The following is a 19,546-nucleotide window of genomic DNA, read 5'->3' as shown; positions in this document are numbered from 1 at the left end:
AAGAGAAGAAAAATAAAAGACAAAATAAGAAATTAAAATAAGACAACATTAGTTAACATAGAAAGGAGTAAGGTCCGATGGCCAGGGTGGACAGAAAAAACAAAAAAAAACTCCAGAAAGCTGGAGAAAAAAATAAAATCTGTAGGGGTTCCAGGCCACGAGACCGCCCAGTCCCCTCTGGGCATTCTACCTAACAAAAATGAAATAGTCCTCTTTGTAGTTCGGGTTTTTCACGGAGTCACTTGATGCTGATGGTCATACAGACTTCTGGCTTTTAATCCATCCATCATTGTTGGAACATCATGGTGCTTTGGGTAGATGGTGGTGGCGCACGCCACCACCAACAGGACACCGGAAAAGGAAACAGAAGAGAGAGTAGGGGTTAGTACAGATTTTGAATGAATAGTTATTATAATGAATTGGATATACAGAGTATCAGGATTAAATTACAGTGAAGTTATGAGAAGGCCATGTTAAAATAATGTGTTTTTAGTAGTTTTTTAAAGTGCTCCACTGTATTAGCCTGGTGAATTCCTACTGGCAGGCTATTCCAGATTTTAGGTGCATAACAGCAGAAGGCCGCCTCACCACTTCTTTTAAGTTTTGCTCTTGGAATTCTAAGGAGACGCTCAGTTGAGGATCTGAGGTTACGATTTGGAATATAAGGTGTCAGACATTCCGATATATAAGCCGGGGCGAGATTATTTAAAGCTTTATAAACCATAAGCAGAATTTTAAAGTCAATTCTGAATGACACAGGTAACCAGTGTAGTGACATCAAAACTGGAGAAATGTGTTTGGATTTTCTTTTCCTGGTAAGGATTCTAGCAGCTGCATTCTGCACTAATTGCAAACGATTGATGTCTTTTTTGGGTAGTCCTGAGAGGAGTGCGTTACAGTAATCTAGCTGACTGAAAACAAACGCATGAACTAATTTCTCTGCATCTTTCGATGATATAAGAGGTCTAACTTTTGTTTTGTTTCTTAGGTAAAAAAATGCTGTCCTAGTGATCTGATTAATATGCGATTTAAAATTCAGATTACAATCAACGGTTACCCCTAAGCTTTTTACCTCCGATTTGACTTTTAATCCTAATGCATCCAGTTTATTTCTAATAGCCTCATTGTATCCATTATTGCCAATCACTAAGATTTCGTTTTTTTCTTTATTTAATTTGAGAAAGTTACTATTCATCCATTCTGAGATACAGGTTAGACATTGTGTTAGCGAATCAAGAGATTTGGGGTCATCAGGTGCTATTGATAAATACAGTTGTGTGTCATCAGCATAGCTGTGGTAGCTCACGTTATGTCCCGAGATAATCTGACCTAATGGAAGCATGTAGATTGAGAAGAGCAGCGGACCCAGGATAGAGCCTTGTGGAACACCATATAGAATATCATGTGTCTTTGAGTTATAATTACCACAACTAACAAAGAATTTTCTCCCTCCAGGTAGGATTCAAACCAATTTAAGACACTGCCAGAGAGGCCCACCCATTGACTAAGGCGATTTTTAAGAATATTATGATCAATGGTGTCAAATGCGGCACTCAGATCTAAGAGGATGAGAACAGATAAATGGCCTCTGTCTGCATTTACCCGCAAGTCATTTACTACTTTAACGAGTGCAGTTTCTGTGCTGTGATTTGTTCTAAAACCTGACTGAAATTTATCAAGAATAGCATGTTTATTGAGGTGCTCATTTAACTGTATAATGACTGCTGTCTCTAGAATTTTACTTAAGAAAGGCTATAATTTTCAAGAGCAGAGGGATCGAGATTATTTTTCTTAAGTAGGGGTTTAACTACCGCAGTCTTAAGACAGTCTGGGAAGACCCCCGTATCTAATGACAAATTTACTATGTCAAGAACATTATCAATAAGCACACCCGATACTTCTTTGAAAAAATTAGTTGGTATTGGGTCAAGGGCACAGGTGGAGGGTTTCATTTGAGAAATTATTTTATGTAAATCAGGTAAATCTATCCTAGTGAAAGACTTTAATTTGTTTATTATGGAGTACTGGGGTTTAGGAGGATCCTTAGTGTTGGGGAGATATACTATGTTATTTCTAATATCATTAATTTTTTGATTGAAAAATACAGCGATAGCCTCACAGGTTTTACTGGAAGTACTTAGGAGGCATTCCTTTGAGTTACCTGGGTTTAACAGATGATCAATTGTCGAAAATAAGACTCTGGGATTACTAGCATTGTTATTTATAATCTTAGAGAAATAGCAGCGCCTCTCAAGACGGACTGTGTTATTGTATTCTGTTATTTTAACTTTTAATATTTCATAGTCAATAGTTAGTTTAGTTTTCCTCCATTTACGCTCAGCTCTACGGCATGTTCTCTTTAAATCAGACACTCTTTGGGTCTTCCACGGTATAACATAATACATAACATAATAATGCCTCCTTTAGATTTTTGCTTGCTTGTTATGATACATGACCCTTGTGATTTGGGGTTTAGCTTAAGGTCACCGTCCCTCTTGTATGTCGTAAAAGGCAACTAATGGAGGTTGGCATTAGGAAGAACATGTGACTATAAAACGTTGTACTTTGGCACCACCTATGTAAACCTAGAAAATGACCACTAAACTAGCAGAGAAACAGTGAAGGAACGTTTATGTATATGACATTTGCCTATTTAATGCCCACACTTTAATATTGCAGTGCACATTTTTTCAGGAATAACAACTTTTAAGTCTTTTTGGGAAGTATGTGCTAGCTCTTCAGGGCAGATTTGTTCTATCCAGGATGTTCAGGTTAATCAGATGATACTTGTGCCCTGCAAGTTGCAGTGAATGCCACAGATTTTTCAATGAAGTTGAGATCAGAACTTTAACTGGGCCAGTGTGGGACATTTAGCTTTTTATTCTTGAGTTTGTATATAATTGTCTTATACTTGTCATGTGTATGGAATCAGTGCCCTACTGAAAGATGAACTTTCATCCATGCGTTAGTTTTTAGTAGACTAAAACAAACATTATCTAGATATATTTGTTGCATTTTCCACCATCCGTTCTTCTTTTGTTTTTAACCAGCTGCCCAGTCTGTTGATGAAAGCAGCCAAACCCCATAATGTCTCTAACAGCAAATTTCAAAGTAGGTGTGGTGTTTTTGGAATTGTAGGTTGCCTTATATTTGCACCACAAATATACCTCTGAACTATGGCCAAAAAGCCCCTTCTTGACTCCATCTGACCACAAAACCTTGGGTCAATTTAATGCCTTTTTGGTAAACTCAGGATGTGCTTTCATACAGTTCTATCTGAGTCTTTGCTTCTTTTCTACTTCCCTCCCAAACACATCAGTTTTATGCAGAGCTCTTGATATGGGTGGCTGGTGCATCTTTTCTCAAGTCTCAGCTGCTTTACACTGGAGATCCTTCAGAGTTGGCCTCTCTGTGGTTTACCTCAAAAGACTCCTTTCTTGCTTGTGCAGAGACCTTTGAAGAATGACCTCTTTTAGGCAGTATGTAGATGGTGTAACATAGATATGACTTCCTTATACGTCCTGTCAATACATTCTCAATTCTTCATGGCATAGCTTCTGCAAGATACTGGAAATATTCCTTTGAGGTTCTGGTCAATGGTGACATGATTGCATCCAATTTCTGCAGATTTGTTAGTCATACATTCATGCTGTTCTATTGAATTCAGATTTGGTGATTGAGAAGGCAAGTGAAGAACACTGAGCCACTCATCATGTTCATGAAGCCACTTTGAGATGATTTTGCTTTATGACATGCTGTATTATCATACTGGAAGTAGCCTTTAGAATATGGGTAAATTGTGGCCATGAAGGGATGCTCATGGTCAGCAACAATGCTTAAATAGGGTGCAGCATTCAACAGATGATTGATTGGTATTAACAGGCAGAGAATTTTCCAAAAAAACGTTCTCTACATCAGTGTTTCCCAACCTAAATAATGTCATGACCCGTTTTTCCCATGCCAGTGTGTTTGTGACCCATGGTGGAAGGGTCCACTCCATAAATTTAGGAGAACCCAGAGGGGGTAGGGGTCATCCTCTCCATGATTTTAGCGCAGCTACCGAGGGGGTGTCTCCCCTCAGTGAATTTAGTATGGCCTACAGGGGAGATCCTTTTCTGTGAATTTAGTGAAATCGGCTCTATAGGTTTGATGGGATGGTTTGTGAATTGAGAGATTGTTAAAAGGGTTTTGGGGGTTGGGGGTCCTGCATGATCACCAGAGCGTTAGATGATTTAAGAGCAAGATCAGTAGAGCCAGGATTAGGGTGGTCGTCCAGGAACGGCTCTGATTTGACTACAATTTTGCTGCTGTGAATCGAGCCCCAGGTTGAGATCGGGGAAGGGGGAAAGGGCCTCGTCCAGGGGCAGCTGTAGCCCACCTGCAATGCCACCATAGCCTTCAGGTTCAAAAACCCTACTCTATACTATTACACAACCACCATGAGCTTAGACTGTTGACATACAGCAGGATGGGTACATAGATTAATACTGTTGGTGCCAAATTCTGACCTCTACCATCTGTGTGCCTCAGCAGAAACTGAGATTCATCAGACCCGGCAAGATTTTTCCAGTCTTTAGTGGTCTAGTTTTGGTGAGCCTTTGCCCACTGCAGCCTCAGCTTTCTGTTCTTGGCTCACAGGAGTGGAACCTGAAGTGGTCTCCCGCTGTTGCAGCCCATCCGTCTCAAGGTCTGACATGTTGTTCATTCCAAGATGCTTTTCTGCAGCTTTTCTGAATTTGTGTAGCCTTTTTGTCAGCTTGAATTTGTCTGGCCATTCTCCTCTGACCTCTCTCATCAACAAGATGTTTCAGTCCGGAGAAACTGCTACTCACTGGATGTTTTTGGACAGTTCTGAGTAAAATCTACAGATGATGTGTGTGAAAGTCCCAACATACCTGCAGTTACAGAAATACTCAAACCAACCCATCTGGCATCAACAATCATGCAATGGTCCAAATCATTGAGATCACATTTTTTCCATTTTGAAAATATTTAACTAAAGCTATTGATGTGTTTATGCATGATTTTGTGCATTGTGCTGCTGTCACATGATTCTCATTAGATAATTTAATTGATAAGCAGGTGCATAAGTTTTCCTAGTAATTTGCTCAGTGAATGTATCTTAGCCTGATTGATGATTTTGAATATGTTTTGTGTGTACGTGAGGATGAGGATGCCCTTTCTTGGTGTTATATAGGTTTCTAGCAAATTTGAAATGGAATATATGGGTTTAGGTAATGGATGAATGAATTGTCTTATGTCAGTTTGTTTATTCATACTGTACACATTTAAAATATTCTGAAGAAGGAACATTTAAAAAAAAATTAAGGTAAGTAATCAATGTTTTCTGTCGGTGTTTTCAGTCGTTTCTGTTGGATTTGTGAAGTATACTTGCACAAAAGAATATAAACACTGCCACAGGGGTTGCATATTGTACATTTTTAATGTCATATTTAATAAGTAGCTTGCTTTATCGGTGATTTATTTTGCAGTTTAGAAAACACATTGTTTTCTTGTATTGCCTTTTTTTTTTTTTTTTTTTTTTTTTTTGCACTGAAGATGATGTGTGCATTTATTGTTCAATCTTCCAAGTTTCCGTCTGTTCACGGTTTTCAAGTAGTAGCAGTTTTGCACATTTCCTTAGTACCTTGTAGTTATCGAGTGAATGTTCAGTTCAGTTCACCCAGTTCAGTAAATATTCAGTCATGTCAAAGGTTTGTTGATTCATTTCAAAAGAAAAAAGCAATCTTACTTTTAGAGGGCATTTTATTCTAATACCACTCTTTCACCTCAGATCTTTGCTATATTTTTCGTTTGCATTCATTTATAGATTACTGTTTTTATTATTGAGAACAAATTAAATGTATTCCATAGTGAAGGAGCCATTTCCACTTTGACTTGATTTTGACTTGTAGCCTGACAGGTTTTTTTTTGTCCAATAGTTCTAACAAGCGTCATTTAAGGCATGGTCCAATATTTACGGTAGATCATTACAGGGTGTGTTTCTCATTACTTTATCTGTACTCGAATTCTGGCTTTTCAGTGAGGACAGACAATGTAAAACATGCGTCTTCCTGCAGGTGCTGTATTTGAAGAACCTCAGCCCACGAGCAACACTTTCCCATCTCATCTCACTCTTCTCCATATACCAGAGCCCAGCTAGCACTCCACTTCTGTATCGTCTGTTAACAGGACGCCTCAAAGGGCAGGCTTTTATCACTTTTCCAGGTTTGTAAATACTGTATTTCATTACATTTTGAACATTTTCTCGATCAGTTTTAATTTGCCCTAACTTGTATCAAATTCTTTTTTCTTTACATTTCATGTTCTGTGTTTATTAGCCAAAGCTTATGTCACATTAGATAACTTTTCCAGCAATGTTCAGTTGTAGCCTTCATTTGCATAATCTTAGTGACTTGGAGACAGTCAGCAGCACACTCCTTTGAAGTCAGTCACCTAATGTGACATACTGTACATAACCACACAGTCCAACTAGTCTGTGACTGATTTGATTTTGACTTTGGTTGGAGGGCTGGACTGTGTGTTCAGGAGAGCTGCTTCTTTTTCTTCTTTTTTCAGCTGCTCCTGTTTCATGCCACACACCATTGGCATGTGCACCTGCTGTACTGGACTGTGTTTGCACTTTATTATTTATCAAGTAGTGTCTGCTGTTTCGTTCCATTTCATGTATGTAAATAATTATTGCCGGCTGGGAATCGGGCAGAGTTGGGTAGAGTAGCCAAAAATTGTACTCAAGTAAGAGTAGCGTTACTTCAAATAATATTACTCAAGTAGAAGTAAAAAGTAGTCATCCAAAAAATTACTCAAGTAAGAGTAAAAAAGTATTTGGTGAAAAGACTAATCAAGTACTGAGTGACTGTTTGAACATAATAAATGGTTTATTTTTTAGAAATGTTGTAATAAGACAGACAAAAATCCATCCATTATCCAACCCGTTGAATCCGAACACAGGGTCATGGGGGTCTGCTGGAGCCAATCCCAGCCAACACAGGGCACAAGGCAGGAACCAATCCCGGGCAGGGTGCCAACCCACCGCAGACAGACAAAAATATAAAATAATATGCAAATTCTGCTATTTCCAAATAATAAAAAATGAGTACAAATAAATAACATCTTTACAAAATAAAGATGCACAAATAACACAAAGTTCCAAATCTCAGTTTTCACAACAAAGCTTTTGAAGCCAATACCTACAGCAGGTAACATGTATGTTTGAACAGTGCAAACTACTTACAGTGACAAGATATACTGTACACTGACAGTATAATACTGTATATTCACTTTGTGGTGTGGCGGGTCCGCAGCCACCAAAAAAAAAAGGCCAGTTTCAAATCCATAAAGCCGTGTCACTCTCCGTAGGCGCAATTGCACGACCACGGGGAATTAATGAGGTAGTTGGAGCGAGTCACACCTGCACATGCGGGTGCGGTCGTTCTCAATTGCTTCATTGGCTTTCTGCGGCGTGTGATTAAGGCCCATTGAGACGGGAGTGTATATATACAGGTCGGCCCCCAAAAAAAAAAGGAATCAAAGGAGAAAAGAAAAGAGTCTGTAGGGGGACAGGCATCGTCACACACTTGCCCTCCAAACAGCACAGCTGATAGAAAGTAACATTAGAACAAGGCAGCTTGTGCACGTACAAGAAGTCTCACTTTACCTTGACTGTCTGTGTCTGTGCATGTTTGGTTAAAACCTGCTTGTTCTTGACTCAGTGAAGTGATGGTTAAGCTTCAGCAGGAGTTGGCTCTCAAGGTTCTTGCAGTGAAGCTGTGACCGTTTAGCAGTGAACAGGAGCCCCCGCATGACTAAAAGTCTATCACAGGCTGCAGATGAAGGAAGTTTGTGTGTGGTCAGGTGACTGCATGGCTGCGTCTGATTGGTGAAACGGAGTCATGTGATTATTGTTGCTACGTCTGATTGGTGAAACAGTCATGCAGTAGATCCACTGGTGCCTTCTCTCTGGCAAAAATACAGCGTATCTAATGTGTAAATGGAAAAAAGTAACGAGTCGAGTGTTGCCCAATGTAGCGGAGTAAGAATAGCATTTCTTCTTCACAAATGTACTCAAGTAAAAGTAAAAAGTATGGTGCAGTAAAACTACTCTTAGAAGTACAATTTTTTTTTAAAGTTACACAAGTAAATGTAATGGAGTAAATGTAACTCGTTACTACCCACCTCTGGAATCAGGGAGGGCTTTTGCATACACATTGTTTAATAATTGTTCTTTTTTCCTCCTTTATTTGTTAACTATATACTTTATTATCTTTATTATCTCTTTAATATTCATCAATTCATTGAGCCGCTTATGAGTGTCTCTGTGTGTGAGTGTGGGCATGCTGAGTCAAGGTTGGATGTGTTCCCAACAATTCACTGTCTTTGGATGGTGTGAATCTTAGTGTCCTCATGACCTTCTGTTTAGGAACAGTAGACTTGAGACATTTGAATTCAACAATTCTACCTACTCCATGAGGGGTATCTTTTACTTTTGGCTGCTCCTGTTAGGGGTGGCCACAACAGATCATCTTTTTCTATATCTTCCTGTCCTTTACTTCTTGCTCTGCCACATCCATCACCTGCATGTCCTCTCTCATCACATCCATAAACCTACTCTTAGGCCTTCCTCTTTTCCTCTTACCTGGCAGCTCTATCCTTAGCATCCTTCTCCCAACCAATAAATGCTTATTTGCAAGTACAATACACAGAATGTAGCAATGTGGAATAAGGAATTTGAGTGTTATGGACCTTGCAAAAGAGAAGCTTATCTTTCTGATGTGTTTTACATATTAAAACAGAATGGAAAAAGGAAAAGAAGGGCTGAGACTGCAGCCTAATTTGCCAAATATATTAATCCCTTTTTATAGAATCGGCTCGATTAGGCATTATGGGAGCTTTGAATCTTACAGACCGAAGAGAGGTTTGTCTGTCTGATGTCTCGTGTTTTACAAACCGCTACAAAATAGAAAAAAAGTTAAAAGGGACAAGATTGCTGCTGAACTTATACAGCTTTTAAACCTTTTGTACAGCACTGGGCCAGTCAAGATAGAAGTCCTACATCATCTCCTGGAACTTTCCTTGCATTCTCTCACAGAGGACCATCCCTGATACACACACAAAGTTGGAGGTACCAGGGGGCATTCTTAATAATTTTTCAAACCTCAGCAACTGGCTCCTCCTGCTCTGGAGATGCAGCAGAGCTAATCCGCAGTCCCTCCATCCTGCTGAGCTGTTCACACAGTCACAGAAAGTGAGTCCATCAACTCTGCACAAAAGACTCTTTTAGCTGTGTATAACTGCAATCTCATTCTTTTGGTTTCTGCTCAGAATTGATGACCATAGATGAGGATGGGGATGTAGACTGACTGGCAAATCAAAGGCTTCTGAAGGCTTGGCACCTACTTCTCCTCCGCAGTCAGTTATAACTTTTGCAAAAAGACCACTACTGCACCAATACATTGCATAATCTCAAGGTCCTTCTGTATTGTCACTCTAGAACATGACCCAAGGACATGTGAATTCTTCCACTTGGGACAGCAGCTCAGTCACATTTCTGTATATGCCATCTATTATTGATGATCAGGCCTACAACAGCAGCTTCATTGGTAAATTGAATGATAGAGCTGGAACTGAGTCTAGCCACAAAGTCATACATGAACAAGGAGTATAGCAGGTGTCTTAGTCCACTACCTTGCAGGGAGCCTGTGTTGAAGATCATCATGGAGTAAGTGTTGCTGCCAGTCTGTACGTACTCGAGTCTGGCAGTTAGGAAGTACAACAAAACAAAAGTAAAACCAGAGTCCTTAATTCAGTTTAATATGTTATAATACCAGTCATGGACTGCAAACAGGGCATCTTGTTGAGGTCTAAATTGATTTCTTAGAGAGTCATTTATTTAGGAGTTAAGTTAGATAAAAGAGAATATTAATGGCCTAATAGTAAATCTACTGTATGATCTACTGTATATCTACATATGATGCCGTTTGGTACTTTCATTGTAATGTTCTGGTGTTGCACATTACTGTTTTCAATTAGAAAGTCAGAAATCTGGTCAAGATCTTGAACTACTAAAGGCATTTGTAGGTTGGTTATTTGGAAGCTTGAATATTGCTTGCAAAACTTGTAAATTTTGTTGCTATAAAAATGTACAATTTTATTCGGGAAGCGTAGTAACTTTACTCTTCAGAAATGGAAGCTTTGCTAGCATTTGAATGTTGCAACTTCAGTACTTTGAAAGTGTCAAGCAGTTCAACCCACTAACTAATTTTATATTTCCTTTTCCCTTCTTTTAGACCTTGAAACAGCGACTAAGGCCCTGGAGCTGGTGAATGGATATCATTTGTTGGGAAAACCAGTCATTATTGAGTTTGGGAGGGGTAGCAATAGTTTTACTTCTTCTCAGACCTCTGGCAGACAACCTGCTGAAAACATCACTACAGACTCTAAAGAAATACCCTGATTTCAGTTGGTTTTAATATCTCAACAGAATGATGGAAATTCCAATATTCTGATTATTTTTGAAAACTATTTTGAGTTTGCTTAAGTTTAACACCATGTAATTTATTTTCATGTAACATATTCCATTTTGCAAGTGAATGACAATTTTTTTTTGATATGTTTTATTACTTCATGAGGGGAAATTGTCTTTTCACATGACCTTTGGAGTCAGAGCGCTGATTAAAAGAACATTAAAAAAAAAAAGTAGAAATTTAATCAAATAAAAATTTTTCATAATTTGCTCATTAGAAAGGTATCACTTAGTAACTTTCCACAGCAAGACTGCTGCCATGTCACTTGGCAACTAATGGCCTCACTATAGTGGGCTGGGATTCTCATTTTTGGTTTTGTTCAGTGTCTATTGCTGTACAGGAATGCTGTAAATCCTGATAAATCTTTGTTGAATTAAGCAAGTCAAAAAATGGGTGAAAGAAAGGATACAAAATAGTTTCCCCAATGCCTTTTTAATTTTGCAGATTATGGGGTTTGTTTTCATGATTTCAAATTGATGAGTATAATTCTTGCATTTTGAAAATAAGCGGGACCCTTACTATAAAACATGACTTGATTGTCATGGTTACAGATGGTTATCCATATATAGATAGATAGATAGATAGATAGATAGATAGATAGATAGATAGATAGATAGATAGATAGATAGATAGATAGATAGATACTTTATTAATCCCAATGGGAAATTCACAATCTTCACAATATTACTAACCGAGAATGCTAAACCGGATGATGGACGCAGGCACATCCGGCAATGGGCCGTAGCTGCAAAAAGACGTACTGCGCAGGCGCAAAAAGAGTCCGCGAGAGTCGGCTGAGGAGCCGAGAAAGGCGGACAAAAGAGGGCGAGAGAGGCGGATGAGGGGCCGCGAGAGGCGGACAAGACCACAGAAAAAAGGAGTGAGCACAGGAAAAATGGAGAAATGAGGTGCAACGAGCACCGAAAAAAGGAAAAGGCACATAAAAAAGTAGTCAAACGCAGGCAAAGCACGAAACACATTGCACACGAAACTAGACCCAAAAAAAAAGAGGCTCGCGCACAACAGCAAGGCACCCCCCCCCTACAGGCACCGGACGGGACACACACCAAGAGGGGGATTCAACAAGCCCATGGAACACAAAAAAAAGAACACAAAACCACCCCACAGACCCTACAAGCAAGGGACGGGACACACACAAAGAGGGGGATTCAACAAGACACAGGAACACAAAAAGAAAGAAGACGCTCGCGCGACAACAATCCTCAACCCCCCCCCACCCACACACACACACATCCATAAGAAGTAACACCCAAAGCCACATATTCTAAAGTGAACATCAACACCTTCACACTAGACAGCATAGGTGTCAGCATTGGTGGATCTCCTTACAATAAAGCACTATTAACCGTTCAACTGCAGAAAAGGAAACATATTAACAGTGACTGCGATCCTCCTTATTACTGATCCATATTTCGCATGCTGAGAAAGAAACAAGTCATGAATACACGGTCACGGGTACAAAACGAAAAGGAAAGGATAACAGGAACAAACACACGAACACGAAAGAAACAACAAAATAGACGGCTATGCAGCATAGGTGGATCTCATTACAATAAGGCACTATTAACCGTTCAACCGCAGAAAAAGCTCCATATTAACAGTGAGTGCAATACTCCTTATTACTTATCCATATTTCTAAAAGAAAAAATGTCTCGACTCCAAAAACGCAAAGCTCAACTAAAGCTTCTAACTAACGATGTACCTAAAAGTAAAAACTTTATGAACTGCATTAGATCCTACAATAGTTCATTTGCTTTTGCATCTACCGGAGTAAATATCAGGCCACCAAAAGGCAATGGCCCATACTGCTTTCCCATATGTGCACAAATACTGCATCGCATTGGAACAGTGCACCCTGAAACAAATCAACAACGCAAATATGCACAAATCTACATCCTAGATCCACATGACGCAATCTATCAATCAAAGTGCTGCATCGCAACAGGCACGGATTCAAAACGAAACACCTCCCGTCTCAGACATACGTTAACGGCAAGGAAGGCTACAACGGGCTTCTCACACAGCACAGGCAAATCGATTACAGCTCCAAAACAACACGTCCCAAATACTACACATGCAACAACGCGCCTCTCAAATGGCACAAGCAAAACATACACCAGGAAAATTCATTCGGATTAATGAATGTCATTTGCAATCATTGTCATTCAGTTCACTTCCCTGAAGAAACAACTGGCAATACAAGTTATACATTTACACGTTGTTGTCAAAAGGGTCAAATTACACTGCCTTCTTTACATTCATATACTGAATATCTACAGAAGCTTATAACTGACAATGTACCTGAAAGTGAAATCTTTATCAACTACATTAGATCCTACAAATCGGTATACACTATGAACATTAACGGTGGCACTGCACGTGACATCCGTCTTGAAAAAATGTTGTTTATTGATGAATGTTCAATGGCATGAAGTCACTTACTCAACACCATTCATAAACTTCTACAAACGTTTATGAATAATAATATTCGATTTGAAGGAAAGGTACTTTTATGAGGAGGAGATTTTAGACAGTGATTAGCTATTCTTCCAGATGCCATGCACTCAGCTATTGTTCAGTGCACCTTAAAATACGCAGACAATTGGCATTGCTTTCAAAAGATACAGTTGGTAAAAAAGATACGATGTCCAGAACCAGATCATAACAATTGCTTATTACAACTGAGAGATGGTACACTCACCAATACAGATGGACTTCAGCCACATATTATTACAATTCCTCAAGCCTTTATCTGCGACAACTTAGTTACAGGGAGATTTGGAACAGCAATCTCATTAGACCAAATGCCCCTTTTAACACAACGCACTATATTATGTCCAAAAAATATTAATGTGGAAAACATAAATACCCAAGTCATTCCATTACTTCCTGGAGAGACACAACTCTTTCTAAGCTCTGACAAACTTGACTCTGATCACAACAATAACCATCTTAAATGACCTTACAAGTTCTGAGCTGGAATTACCTTTTACACTTAAACGGCGTGTACAAAGAAATTTTCAAATAAACCTTTACACTGTGCCACACACTTTATTGTTTGCTTTCTATTTGCATCATCTACACCGTCACACTATTCTATATCTCATTCATACATCACGCTCTTTGTCATTCCCAACACCAGGGGTTGGCGAGCGAAGCGAGCAGGGGGCGGAGCCCCCTAGTTATATACTAAATGGTATTGTAAGAAAATTACTTTAATGGTTACACATGTATAGATATGTCTATGTTGCACTTTTAGTTATTTTTGACCTTTTGTTTGACAAATAGCCTTATAGCTATTGTTTATTAATGCATATTATTCCCACTTTCTTATTGTACCAGATAGAACTTCTTAAATGTATATATTTTAAGGAAGCATGCAGGATTGCTTTAGTGTTTAGGGACATGGTTGCTTTATTTATCCATATATATAGCTGGTAGGGCGGCGCAGTGGGTAGCGCTGCTGCCTCACAGTTAGGAGACCCGGGTTCGCTTCCCGGGTCCTCCCTGTGTGGAGTTTGCATGTTCTCCCCGTGTCTGCTTGGGTGTCCTCCCACAGTCCAAAGACATGCAGGTTAGGTGCATTGGTGATTCTAAATTGTCCCTAGTGTGTGCTTGGTGTGTGTGTGCCCTGTGGTGGGCTCGCACCCTGCCCGGGGTTTGTTTCCCGCCTTGCGCCCTGTGTTGGCTGGGATTGGCTCCAGCAGACCCCCGTGAGCGGGTTGGATAATGGATGGATGGATGGATATATATGTAGCTGGTCACCTAGATGAGAACCCAGAAATATTTAGCCATGAGAAATCGATAATTTATACAGTGGGGGAAATAAGTATTTGATCCCCTGCTGAATTTGTAAGTTTGCTCACTTAAAAAGAAATTAACAGTCTCTAAATTTTATGGTAGTTTTATTTTAATGGAGACAACACAGAATATCAACCAAAATTCCAGAAAAAAAATTATATAAAAGTTGTAAATTGATTTGCATGTCATTTACAGAAATAAGTATTTGATAACCCTGCAACCCAGCCAGAATTCTGGCTCCCACAGATAGGCTGTGTGTACATGTGGCACACAGATTACAATCAATCAATTACAGATACTCCTGATCTCAACTCGTTATGTGTAGGGGGACCTTGCACGCGCATTAATTACTAATAAGATTAGATGTTATCTGGCTTGTCACCATAAATTTTAAGATGGATTTTTAAATTGAATGTCATTTCAAACTGGAGTGTCTGCTTATCTTGACTGTCTTTCAGACAAGCTGCGAACTTAAAAGAGGTCACAGGCTGATTATAGCGGTTCTGAAGGAGCTTGGTTTTCCCTTTTCGGAGAAGTAGCCCATACGATAATGGAAAGAGCGATGATCCAGTGCGAGGATAAAAGTAACATAGGTTTCAGATCTGGCCTGCCTCCATATAATGAGGAGCGTCTGTTCAGCTTTAAATAAGTTGGACAGACTGTCACATCTTGTGTAAGTCGTGGTGAGTTCAGGTTCTGTGGCATTTTGAACGTTGCTGAGAACCGGCTTAAATTTATGATTTCAGATGCTATGTGGTGCTGGATGGCTTTCATCTAACATGATCAGATGGAATGAAAAAGACAGGAGAAGGACTGGAAATCTATGCAAATGTGCAATGGTAAAAAAGTGAGCACATTACGATTAGAACTAAAATGTGTAAGTACTGATTGAATTCTTGCACGTTCCTACCTAGGGAGATCAATTACATCATCCTTGTGTTTATTAGCTCAGAAACATAAATGATTCACTCTTGTACCAACACTCTGATGATAAATCATTCTGATCCGTGAATGCTGATGATTTCAACCAGGGAAGCTTAACTTCTATTAGGCATGTTTCATTTGTGGACACAACAAGCCAGGCCTGCCCTATCCAAATTGCCTTTAAATGTAAGCCTTTGGGACGACTGGGCAGATCTGACCATATCTCAAGTCCCACCTACAAGCCTGTTATCAGATGGCTGCAGCTCTCTTACTATCCATGCCAGAGGTTCTTGTGTGTTGTTTTGTGTGGGTTGTGTTTTGTTACACTATTTATATTTTTCTTGAGTTTCTGTAAAGTTTTAATTTCCCCTTGGGAAGAAACAAAGTATTACAGTCGACCCTTGATATACGACCAGCCTGACATGCGAACAACTTGCTTTATGACCAAAATTTTTGTTTTGAATTACGACCAACATCTTGCGTTACGACCCGAATGCGGTCACGTGTATCCGCTTGTGCGATTGTAAACAAACAGCCGAGAGTGTTTGTAAGTGTCAGTCGGAGCTCAGATACATGTGTTTGTGGACGTAATTTCGGTCAGTGCAGTGATTTATATAATTTATTTTGATAATTGCTAAGGAAGGAAGCAACGGTAACGAAGGTAAAGAAAGCGATCACAATCGAAACGAAGAAGGAGATTGTGTGGAAATATGAGAGTGACGTTTGTGTGACTGATCTCGCTAATATGTACAGTATTTCGAAATCCACCATCTCGACAATTTTACAAAGAAAAGATTTGTATAAGGAAACTCCTTCCAAACAATAACCACCTTCCATTTCATTCTTCTCCTCCTCCTTCCTTCCTGCAAGCCAAAGATGTCAACTTAAATGGTGAGTACAGTATGAAATTGTTGTTTCTGATAGGCTAGGCACTTTTTATAACTTTTTGGTTAGTACATTAGAAAAATTATTGGTGTTTTTGGTAAATTATGCACATTATACAACCCTTTTCTATTAAAAAATGTTAAGTAAGTGTTGCTGTGGGCAGTTCTGAACACATTAAGGGCATTTCCATTATTTCTTATGGGAAAAATAGGCTTGAGTTACAACCAGCCCCTGCGAACGAATTGAGTTCGTAAGTCAAGGGTCCACTGTATTTGTCTATTCCAGAGCGATATAATCAGACTAAAGTTGATAATTTATCACAGCTACAACATACGGAAACATTTATTTACCACACCAAAGCACAACAGAACATGATGGCATCGATCAGGGCATCCATGATTGTTTGGTCGCTGCTTATGTGTCTGCTGATTTTGTCTGTTAACTTTGCCTTTTGTAACAATATGAGGATTACATACACACAAGATCAGCTCCTACCTATTGGGTTTGGACTTCATTTATCCTCAACCAATTAAGGACACTTACATATGGATTTACTACTTACAAACCCTCTGCCTGCAAACTCGGATTCGCAGCCAGGTAACTTGCAACTGAAGCAGAGAAGGGGGAAACATGAAGGGTCTCTTGTGCAGTTCAGAATCCGAGGTTTTCGAGCGCCTCTGCCCGGTCTAGTTTTATCTAACATCAGATCACTGAGGAACAAAATAGACAAACTTAATAATCTCTCTCTCAACAAGAGAGGATTATTTTCTCTCTTCAACGTATTGCTTTGTGGAGATATGGCTTAATGCATCAGTTCCCGACTCTGTATTAGAACTGCTGGGGTTTCTGCTTCACAGACCAGATAGAACGGCTGAGTGTTGCAACAAGTCAAAAGGTGGTGGAGTCTACTTCTATGTTAAAAAAAAATGGTGTAGTGACATTTCCATATTATCAAAGTACTGCTCTAGCAATCTGGAACTATTCGCTATTAACTGTAAGTCACTCTATTGACCTTGAGAATTTTCTTCAATAATTCTCATTGAAGTTTTATATCCCACCTGAGGGAAACGGGAATAAAGCGCAGCAGCAGCTGGCAGATTACATCACTAGTTTGGAGAACAGTTATGCAAACTCCTCAATTATAGTGACGGGTGACTTTAATAATGTAAACCAAACCATCGAGCTTCCCAGATACAAAAAGCCTGTGTTTTGTTTTGGTAGGGTTCTATATTACTCTACGGTATTCTTTATTCTGTAGCCTTTGTCAGAATGCATCAAATCCCTTAGACTTTCCACTATTTATAAGATACTGTACTTTGTAACTTCTCCCCACCTTCCCTTCTACATAATAAACTTGGGTAGTTACATAGAGTAAAAGACAAGCAGGCATTGTTACAACTTTAAATAATGTATTATTAGTAATAATCATAAAATAATAACAATAAGCAGAGTACATGTGAATAATGGGCAATCATACAACCTGATAAATGCCAGATGTGTAGTTTCATGCAGCACACAGACTTTTAGTTAGCTTAAATGTCTCTGGTCAAGTCATCATTTCTAGTCAGATTTCTTCAGGACAGGCAGAAATGAAAACTTTGCTGTTCTCATCAATGAAATCCTGAAACACTAATATTACTTTTCTTTTGTTTGACATACAAATAAAGGCATAAAAATACTTATCAACTTATATACAAAATTTCACACCACAAAAGCTTGTTAAATGCCCCACCAGGGACAGGAAGAATTTGGATCAGGACGTATACTGGGCTTTACCTTGTGCACTGCTGGGTAATTTTGACCACACTATGCTACAGTTACTACCCACTTAATTAGGTAAACCAGTAAGAAAATCTATACGTTCATGGGCTGATGAGTCAGTTGAATCATTTCAAGATTGTTTGGATCTTTACAGGTAGGGTTGTTTTTAAAAATGCTTGTAAAATATTCATGAGCTGACTGACCTGTTATTATTTTTTTTTTTGTTCTTTATTTCGCCTTATACAATTTCTTGTATTAGGAATTTGTTAGTTTTCGCATACCCCTTGGGGTCAGAGCGCAGGGTCAGCCATTGTACAGCACCCCTGGAGCAATTGAAGGTTAAGGGCCTTGCTCAAGGGCCCAGCAGAGTAGGATTTCTTTTTGGCATTGATGGGGATTTGAACCGGTAACCTTCGGGATACCAGTGCAGATCCTTAGCCTCAGAACCACCACTACGCCCTCTCAAGTTGTTACGTCAACTTCTGTGAAGAGGTTTGTATTCCCAGCAAAACTATGGTGATTTTCAACAATGTAAAATTGTGGATCACCAGAGAGCTAAGGAATCTATACCAGGTAAAAGAAAAAGCCCACAAAACTGAAGACAAGTACACCTACAGAGAGGCCAGGAATCGAGTAGACAATTCAATCAGGTATGCTAAATGGAAACACAAAAATCAACTGGAGCTTCAGTTCTCCGCAAACAGCAGCTCCTCAGTATGGAGAAGCCTTCAGTCTGTTAGAATTTACAAAAAGACATATCCCAATGCTTACTCAGATTCATCCCTACCTGACAAACTTAACAAGGTTTACGTCAGATTTGAACAAGGGGTTGTGTACGTACAATCGCTTTACTCCTCCAGTTGTGAAGTGGTTTTATTTCACAAAAGCCTCACCCCTCTTCCTTTTCTGTCAAGGAATACAATGTCTGGAAGGTATTTGCATCCCAGAACTGGAAACAACAATCAAACACTGTGATAGGCAGCACGCTCCCCTCTTCACAGACATCTTTAACCAGTCTCTTTCACAGTGTACTTTACCTGATTGCGCTAAGTCTTCTGCTATTGTTCCTGATCTCAGAAGTGATAAAATAAGCAGCTTCAATGATTACAGATCTATTGCTCTTACATCAGTTCTATTGAAAATATGCGAACAGCTTGTTGTAACCCATCTGTTACTGCTACTGTTCTTGAACCTCTTCAGTTTGTATATCGAGCAAATAGATCTGTGTGCTGGAGCAGCTGGGCTATAAAGAAACTTACTCCAGAATACCGTTTGAAAACTTCAGCTCAGCTTTTAACACCATTGTCCCTGCACTGTTGTTAATGAAACCTTTACAGAGTGAACTGAATCCTTCCATCTGTAAATGGATTTACAGTTTTCTAACAAACCTGAAACAATACATTCATGTTGGTTCTCTCTTCTGAGACAGTCTCCATATCAGCACAGGTGCCCCTCAAGGCTGTGTACTAACTCTACTTTATTCCTTATACACCAATGACTGTATGTCCACTGATTCTTCTGTTAAAATCATTAAGTTCGCTGATGACACTGCCATTATTGTTCTAATTACTAATGACAATGAAACATGTTATAGAAAGGAGGTGTCTTGG

The 19,546-nt window shown here is 39.3% G+C and overlaps 1 protein-coding gene across 1 annotated transcript in view; it reads left to right on the top strand.

Annotated features, from left to right (window-relative positions):
- rbm41 (RNA binding motif protein 41) overlaps nt 1-10,710 on the top strand; it is a 42,878-nt gene extending 32,168 nt beyond the window's left edge. Inside the window, exons 6-7 of the mRNA XM_028815991.2 lie at nt 6,081-6,228; nt 10,308-10,710. Of these exons, the coding sequence (XP_028671824.1) occupies nt 6,081-6,228; nt 10,308-10,474 (315 nt within the window). The 3' untranslated portion in view covers nt 10,475-10,710. The remainder of the gene's footprint in view (nt 1-6,080; nt 6,229-10,307) is intronic.
- Nucleotides 10,711-19,546: the final 8,836 nt, after the last annotated feature.

This window comes from Erpetoichthys calabaricus, chromosome 12 (genome assembly GCF_900747795.2).
Source record: "Erpetoichthys calabaricus chromosome 12, fErpCal1.3, whole genome shotgun sequence".
In the NCBI taxonomy this organism is placed as follows: Eukaryota; Metazoa; Chordata; class Cladistia; order Polypteriformes; family Polypteridae; genus Erpetoichthys; species Erpetoichthys calabaricus.
Note: the sequence above shows the minus strand (reverse complement) of the source record. Positions and strands in the feature narration are given on the sequence as shown.